The 8,191-nt window shown below is 58.3% G+C and overlaps 1 protein-coding gene across 1 annotated transcript; it reads left to right on the top strand.

Moving 5' to 3' along the window:
- Positions 1-353: 353 nt before the first annotated feature.
- KAZALD1 (Kazal type serine peptidase inhibitor domain 1) lies at positions 354-6,516 on the top strand. The gene is made up of 5 exons (XM_065843932.2): positions 354-473; positions 1,986-2,586; positions 3,822-3,982; positions 5,305-5,452; positions 5,666-6,516. The coding sequence occupies exons 2-5, from the start codon at positions 2,085-2,087 to the stop codon at positions 5,749-5,751; spliced, it is 897 nt and encodes a 298-aa protein (XP_065700004.1). The 5' UTR covers positions 354-473; positions 1,986-2,084; the 3' UTR covers positions 5,752-6,516.
- Positions 6,517-8,191: the final 1,675 nt, after the last annotated feature.

Genomic DNA, 8,191 nt, shown 5'->3' with positions numbered 1-8,191 from the left:
GCGGACATCCTCTGGGAATTACCCCTACGTTTAATTACAGTGTTTCAGCCTGTGTGTCCCACCTAAACTACCGGTTAAAAGATGCTTTTGTCTGCTTCCCTGGCTGTGCCTTCCCCTGGCCTGGGGCAGTCTCTGCCCTCACCCCGGTCTCCTCCATTAATCGAGCTGGGCATCAGCCCAGGTCCCAGTACACGGCTTGGAGTGACCCTAGTGTCGGGAGGTGCCGGTGGTGGGGCACCAGAGAAACAGAGCCCCGGGGCCAGGATACAGGGGTGCAGTGGGTGGCAGGACCTCGGCAGAGAAGGGGTGCCGGCCAGCCCGGGTCCCAGTCCAGGGATGGGCTGTGGGCCCGGAGAGGGGCGGGAGGACTCACGTTTCGCTGACATCACGGCGGGTGCTGGAGCAGCCGGGGGCCACCAGCCCCATCGGCGCGGCCGCTGCGCACCCGCCGCTCCCCGGCACCGGCACCTCCGGTAAGTGGTGACTTACGGCGGGGTGGCTCCCGGGGGACCCCAGGGAACACCGTGCTCCTTCCCAGCATTCAGCCAGGACCCCCAGCACCTGCACCCCGGACCTGGGGAGCCAGACACCAACTTTGCAGCCCGGGGTAGGGAGGGCTGGGGGCGGCTCCGGCACCGGGACCCACTGCCTCTTTCCACCCGCTGTAGCCGGGGATCCCCCAGGCCGCGGTGGGCTCGGTGCTCTCTGGTAAACAGGCCAAAGCTTCGCAGTTTGTTATACGGGGCGGGGGGGTTTATGTGTATGTAACCTTGCAAACCCACCGACCTGGCCATCCCCATTACACCTGCTCTGGGTTCCGTTAGCCCCGGAGGGTGAGGGCTCTGTGGGGTGCAGCTGTGTGGGGGCTGCAGCCTGCTCTTCAGTGCTTTTCCCAGCAGGAGGGGAGGGGACAACCCCGTCACCTGGGTCCTCTCCCCTGCCCGGGAGCAGGGGACACTAATTTCACTTCATTTCAGGGAAGGCAGCCGGAGTGTAACGGGGGGCAGGGGATGTTTGCAAAGGGGTTTCGTTCATCATTACCCCCTCTGGGGATGGGTTCCAAAACCCCTCATGGCCTCCTGACAGAGGATTGGAAGCCCAGGGGCAGATCAGCTGATCTGCTTACCCAGAATGGGTTATGCAGGCTTGGGATTTGGGGACGGGGACCCTGCTGTGCTGGTACAGGCTGATCACACTGGGCCTGCTGCCAGCCCACTGACTACCCATTTATGCACTGAGCTCGCCTGTGCTCAGCCTGTTGCCTACGTGACCATCAAAGGAGGTCACAAAGCTCTCCTGGGGGAATGTTTTTGCTCCTGGTCAGGCAGGTGGTGCCAAAAAGAGGGGTTATGGTGCAGGGAGAGGGCAAGGACAAAAGCTGGTCATGACCCAGAGCATCCTCCTGGCTCGGCTCCTCTCGGCTGGCTGTCTCCAGCACAGAAAGAGCCACTTGTCTGCAGGATCAGCTGCTCCACTGTGCTTGGCTGGATGGTAAGGGAGATAAAAAGAGCTCGTGACTCTTGCAAAGAAATGGGGAAAGGAAAGGGGTACCTGGCTTGAAAGTGGCTTCCTGAGAGGAGACAAGGAGCAGGCTACAAACCAGCCAAGCTGTAACGGTGCAGTGCAGCCTGTCCGGCTGCCTGCCATCCCTGTGGCTCCCCAGGCCATGGTGGGGTCAGTGCAGGCTGGGCTCTGCATGCTGGGCTGCCAGGGAAGAAGGATGGAATCTGGTGAGTCTGGGGTTAGCAGCCCTGTCGCACAAGAAGATGCTCAGCATCATGGAGTGGGAGCTGGTTGAGGAGCCTGGCAGGAGTTCGGGACCCCCAGGGTGGATAGGATGTGGCTGCAGGGCTGGGGGTGAGAGAGGCTGGGATCAACCCTCCCCTGCACATCACACAGTGGTGCTGCTCAGGGCAAGCCAGCCAGGAACCAGAGGGGTGAGAAACACTCCTTGCACTGATAACACACATCCTTCCTCCTCACAGGCCAGAATGGCTCCTTGGATGTAGCCAAGGGGGCCAGAGCAGTGCTGGAGATCCCTGTCCAAGTGATGGTTGGACTGGGATAGAGGAGCTGTCGTGAGGATGTCTGAAGCCAAGACTCCGATCTCCTCTTGCCTCCTGCTTTCCTTGCTCTCCTTGCACTGGGCTTTGCTCCAGCTGGGCCAGGCTTTTCCTAGCACTTCTGACTACCTCCAGCGGGGCTGGCAGCGCTTGCTGGAGGAAGGGGAGGGCTGTGCTGAGTGCCGGCCAGAGGAGTGCCCGGTGCCTCGCGGGTGCCTGGCTGGCACAGTGCGGGATGCTTGTGACTGCTGCTGGGAGTGTGCCAACCTGGAGGGACAGATCTGCGACCTGGACAACACCAACCACTTCTATGGCAAGTGCGGGGAACACCTGGAGTGCCGACTGGATACTGGGGACCTGCGGCATGGAGAGGTGCCTGAGCCTCAGTGTGCCTGCCTCTCCAACCTGGCCCTCTGTGGCTCCGATGGCAAAACCTATGCCCAGATCTGCAGGTTCTTGGAAGCTGCCCACGCCCACCCCGATGCCAACCTCACCGTGGCCCACGAGGGTCCCTGCGAGTCAGGTAGTGCCCCAGGAATGGCTGTGCAGGCAGTGGGGTGGAGGCTTGTGCATCTTGGGAGGGAACAAGGAAGGGAGTCTGGTGTAAATATTTCACCTGGCAGCAAATCCACAGCATCTGCAGGGACATGGCAGCACCAGGGTCTGGGTACAGGGTATCCAGCCTCCGGGGTCCCTCTCCCCCAGTCCCCCTGGCTCTGCTGCACTGGGGCAGCCCCTGCAGATCCCATGCCTGGAGAGCTCTGGGAGCAGCTTTGCCAAGTGGGATTGGGGTTTATGGGAAGCAGCAAATCCTGCTGGAGCAGATGGGGAAGTTCCAGGGAGTTGTTAGTGAATTCTTGGCGGCGGCTCCGGGTTCATGCTGGCCCAGAGCTCCCAAGAAATATGTCTGCCTCCTGCAAATGGAAACGTGGGGTGGTTTGACTTGGCTGCATGATTTCCATCTCTGTTTAAAAGCCAGCAGGAGGCTGGGGGGCAGGCAGTGCTGGGGAGGCAGTGCCCCAATCTGCCCAGTCCACACAGGTTGCCCAGTGTTGTCACCACAGCCCAAGGGGCATCAAGGTTGACTTTATTTTCTGCACATCATCATGTCCTTGAGATTTTTCTCCCAGGTATATTTGGAGGTGGAGTTCTTCCCTCAACCTATTTCTTATGCTTTGGGCCAGATCCTGGGGCAGGCGTCAGTAGGAAGGCTGGTCCTCACTCCATCTCTCCAGAAAGGAATGTGGGACCTGGAGATATTTGCTCTGTACGGAAACTGGGGACGTGCTGTCTCCCTGAATCACTGGCCCTGTGCTAGAGCCTCATTCGGCTAGAACCTCATCTACTTCATCCATCCCCACCAGCCTTGAGCTGGATTAGTGTTCTTTGGCCTTTGCCCTGCAGGAGGAATGTGCCCCAATTGCACAGGAGAGCTTTGCTTTGCAGTATTGCTGTTATTGAACTGTTCCTGCTGCCTGTGTGTCCCTTCCCCACTTGCACAGGTGGGGAAAGCAAGGCCAGGTGGGATGACAATTCCCTATGGGCTGGGGAGGGAGGCCCAAACCCAGCTGCGAGGAGGGACTGTGTCCTGGGTCAAGGTGAGGATGTGCTAGGAGTGGGAAAGGAGAAGGTCAGGGGAAGGGTCTCAGCATCTCTATGTGAGCCAAATGCTGCCACCCAGCCCAGGAGAGCACATGGGACCTGCCAAAGGTGGAACCTTGTCTGAGCCTACCCTGCTCTCCTGTCCCCCCTCCCCAGAACCCCAGATCACCTCTCCTCCCTATGATACATGGAACATCACTGGGCAGGACGTAATCTTTGGCTGCGAGGTCTTTGCCTACCCTATGGCATCCATCGAGTGGAGGAAGGATGGCACAGAGATGCTGCTGCCTGGAGATGACCCCCACATTTCTGTCCAGGTGAGTGGTGTGCCTAGGGCATTGGACATGGCCCTGGGATGACCCAGACCTTCCCAGAGCTTGTGGGCAACAAGACCTGAGGGTTGTCATCTTCTGGGGATGGCCAAGCTTGGGTGCCTGGAGACAAGAAGGCGTGACTGGAATCTGCACACCATGAGGACTGGCTGAGCAGGGGCTGGTGTCTCGGTGGTAGGAGCCATCAGCGTAGCTCTCTTTGGCAATTTTCTCTAGTAGTTTTTGAACTTACTAATGTATTTGGGAACATGCAGAGGCCATCAGCAGGCAGATCCCCACCTCCCTGCCTTTTGTTTGCTCTGCCTGCTGGCTTCACTTGCAGCAGGGCTGGAGAAGACCTCCTGAGGCCCCTTCCAGCCTGGGTTATCCTCTGCTCCCACCAGGAGATGCAGGCACTCCCTGCCCTTTTCTGCCCACCGCTCTGAGCAGGGTTCCCCTCCCAGGGTTGGCATGACCAGAGGTCAGCATCCTGCCCATGGCCAGACCCAAAATAGCCCCCAGTCTGGCATACCCAGCTATTAGAGGGTGTGGGCTGAGACACAGGGGCCGTGTACCACAGCCAGGTCCTGGCAGGGAGGAAACCGTGGTGGGATGGATGGAGAGCAGGTGGGACCAAGCAATGTTTCAGGGTGACAGGCTGGTCTCCTTCCACCTTTCTGACCTTCACATTGCCCCATACCCTGTCACAGAGTCTGGCCAGGGACCTTCACCCCGAGCAGGGCTACCCGGCCTGACTGGAGCAGACTTGACTGTCCTCCACCCCCAGCCACCGCACCATAATAGCAGCCTGCAAACACAGCTGCAGCCCAGCTGGGTCAGGAGAAGGTTATTTCTTGCTGGGGACAAGCAGAAAATAACATGTTTGTTGCCAGAGTAGTCCTGGGACCTCACTGCCTGTTGAAACAGGGGACTTGGTTTCCTCTGAGCCCTCCCAGGCTGGCTGTGTCCGCGCACAGGTAGCCCCTTGCTTCTGCCACCCTGCAAAGCAATGACCCCAGTATCCTTCTGCTGTTTGGGACCATTGTGGCACTGGGGGCACAGCTGGGAGCCTGGGGCACATCTGCAGGGTCCTGCTGAAAGCAGGGCTCCCAGGCCTTCCCAGGGGCAAGAAGATGCCCATTCCCCCAACCTCCCCTGGGTAGTGGGAAAAAGGGGGACCTGCATCCAGGCGGTCTGCACCTGTCCCCAGAGTGATACTTGGGTAGGGGGCAAAGAGTTTCCCTGGGCTTGTATCCCCCTTCCCATCCATCCCAGCCCCACTCAGGCTTTTCTGGCCCCAAGGCTAACCAAAATCTCCCCCCTTGTAGTTCAGAGGTGGCCCCCAGAAATATGAAGTGACGGGCTGGCTCCAGATCCAGGATGTGCGGGTAACAGATGAAGGCACCTACCGCTGCTTCGCCAGGAACAGGGTCGGAGAGGTGATGGCATTAGCCAGCCTGACCGTCTTCACACCAGGTGGGCACCACATCCTTGTCCACATGTACTCATGGGTACAAGGGAGGGAATGTTTGGGCAGAGTGCACTGGTATGGTGGGAGCTGCTAGCACACAGGGCTGCGCTGGGGATGCCCCAGCAAGCTGCTATGCATGGTTTGGCTTTGGTCCTGGTGGGGAAGGGGGCAGGCACCAAGCGGGGCAATGTCACATCATCGCTGTGCTGCCATTTCAGACCAGCTCAACATGACGGGCTTTTCCCTGCCGAAGCCCCGCACGACGCCCGAGGACTATGGAGAAAGTGAGGAGGACTATTACTAGCCCAGAGATGGGATGTTCAGCTGCGGAGATCACCTTGCCCATGGTGGCTGTTCCCAGGGGTCAGGGACATCTCCTGAGCACCGACCCCCAGCCCAAAACTCCTTCTCTGAACAGCCTTGTCACAGCAGCCTCTTTTTTGGGGTGGGGGACAGGGTGATGCATCCTTTTGCTTGGGCTGCTCAGGGAGGGGACACTGGCTAGTTGGTGGCACAGGGCTGGGACTGGCAGTGGCTCCACCTGGGGCAGGGTGGGTCTGCCCTTCAGCACCAAGCAGGGATGCAGTGGCAGGTAGGACACTGTGGGGACAGCGTGCTGTGTGTGACATGCACTGGGTTCTGGGGGTGCAGGCAGCCTCACTGGGAAAGGGAAGACAGGGCAGGGAGATCCATGCCCTGTGTGAAGCATTTTGGGGAAGCTGGTGTCAAGGGCTGGGACCTGGCCATGACACTCAGTGTGTCCTCCCCCAGGGCCAACCTGTGGTCCCGAGAGCAGAGACAGCCAGGCTTGTCCCCAGGACCTGTGGAACTTGCTGCTGAAACATCCTTCTGGTTTGTTTTTAACCAGAAAAGTAGTGATTTGAGGAACCCAGACACTTGTGGTTTTCAGTGCTATTTTTGCTTCCCTGGACAATGTTGGCCCAATTACCCTTGTGGTCAGAAACACTTTGGCCTTTTTCAGCTGATTTTATGCTTTCCCTACCAAGCAGCTATTTACTTTGCCATTTCAGTTAATGCTAGTTAAAATATACGTGTAGGTCAAAGCTGACACAGACCAGGTGACTGTTCTCTATCTGCAAGGATTATTGTGGGGGTGAGGGAGGGTGCAAACACTGTGGATGCTCCCTTGTCTGTGGTAGAAGTGCTTGAGTTAAGGACCCTCCTGCCCATCCTGGTGTTTGCAGCTGGTTCTGGTGTGGGTCCTGTCCCTCTCACCCCACGTGGGGATGGGGGTCCCCAGCAGACCGTCCCCTGGGCAGTGGGGTTACATTAGGCTGGCTCTTTACACCCCTGTCACTTCAGGTCCTATCCCACCTCTGTCCATCTTCATCCCAGGGTCCCTCTGAGGGAGCAAAGCAGTTTTGTGTGTGTCTGGGGAAGGACAGAGCGGCTCCCACCTCCACTGGAAATGCTCCATTTTTAAAGAAAACCCACCTGCCTCCCAGCGCTGCTGATTTAGAGCAAATTGTCATTTTGGGGGAGGGTGGGAAGGAAGCCCAGAGCAGTGCTGTGCTGCTCTGTGCGCAGACAGGGCTGGCAGGACCCTTTCCCATGGGCATTCTGGGGCTGACCTCACACTCAAGGAGGGCTTTTCACCCCCAAACCACCAGCATTTACAGGACTTTTGAGACTCGAAACCTCCCTGTGGACCAAACTGCTCCGGGTTACTCAATCTGAGCTCCAGGGAGGTCCAAAGCTGTGGAGGAAAGCCAGAGCCAGGAGGAAGGGTTTGGCCGGTTCCCAGGCAGGAGCAGGCAGGATGCAACAAGGCTGGCGGCTTGAGTGCAGTGCTGCTCTCCCTCCTGCCCTTAATTTTTTTTTTTCATTTCTTTTCTTCCTCTTTCTCTTGAGAGCTGGCTGAGACTATGCAATTACAGCATCGAAACCTGAACAAGCAAATAAAAGGGATCTGTGTGGAGTTGGCAGCGAAGCAAAATTCCTGCAGCCAGTGAGGCTGGGTCAGTCCCGGCTCCTGCGCTGCAGCCTGACGGGGCACAGCCGGCAGAGCTACCACTCTGCCTGCCTGGCTCCCTGTCCCCTCTGGCAGCAGCCCCCTTCTCGGTTGGAGACATGCAGAAGCCACCCTTAGTTTCTCTTTTCATCTAATGAAATAATAGCATTCTCTCAGAGCTGCTACATTGGATCCGGAGGGTGGTGGGAGAGGTCACAGACAGAAAAGTGCCATTGGCTTTTATTTTACTTTTTTTGGGTGGAAAACCTGCTCTCAGAGAAGCCAAGGTGTTTTCATCTGTCCTGATCCCCTCCCCGTTTCACACACAAGTTGGCCGGTGGAACTGGGCCATGTTCAGGCTGAGGCTGCCGCAGGGAAACATGAGAGCATCCCGGCGCTTCATCAGGCATGAGCTGCTTGTTGGGCTCCTCGCCGGTGCCTGGTGCTGGCCTCTGGCCAGGGCTGCCATGCCAACCCTCCCAGGGGCCAGGCTCCCCCTGTCCACCCTGCATGCGCCAGCATGAATCCAGGTCGTGCCGGATGTGGGTGCAGTATTGGGCTGGCTGAGGGGGGTTGGATGGGTCAGACCCCTGTCTCTGTCTCTCTGTGTGCTCTGCAGGGTGATACCTGGACACAGCTGGGCATCTGCATTTTAGTCTGAGTCCTTGTCCCTCTCAGGTCCTCACCTGGCCCCTGTGGTATCCCCTGTGTACCTGGCAGTGGATGCTGTCAGCTCCCACTCCTGCCCTGCAGGGATGGCAGCAGGCACATA

The sequence above is a fragment of the Patagioenas fasciata genome, chromosome 8, assembly GCF_037038585.1.
Source record: "Patagioenas fasciata isolate bPatFas1 chromosome 8, bPatFas1.hap1, whole genome shotgun sequence".
Taxonomy (NCBI): domain Eukaryota; kingdom Metazoa; phylum Chordata; class Aves; order Columbiformes; family Columbidae; genus Patagioenas; species Patagioenas fasciata.
This window is presented reverse-complemented; position numbering and strand designations above follow the sequence as displayed.

What these genes read in the sequence shown, in the direction of transcription:
- KAZALD1 (XM_065843932.2), top strand. Translation starts at nt 2,085, where the DNA reads ATGTCTGAAGCCAAGACTCCGATCTCCTCTTGCCTCCTGCTTTCCTTG. An exon ending in ACCCCCACATTTCTGTCCAG is followed by an intron (nt 3,983 to 5,304) that starts GTGAGTGGTGTG and finishes CCCCCCTTGTAG; the next exon opens with TTCAGAGGTGGCCCCCAGAA. An exon ending in CCTGACCGTCTTCACACCAG is followed by an intron (nt 5,453 to 5,665) that starts GTGGGCACCACA and finishes CTGCCATTTCAG; the next exon opens with ACCAGCTCAACATGACGGGC.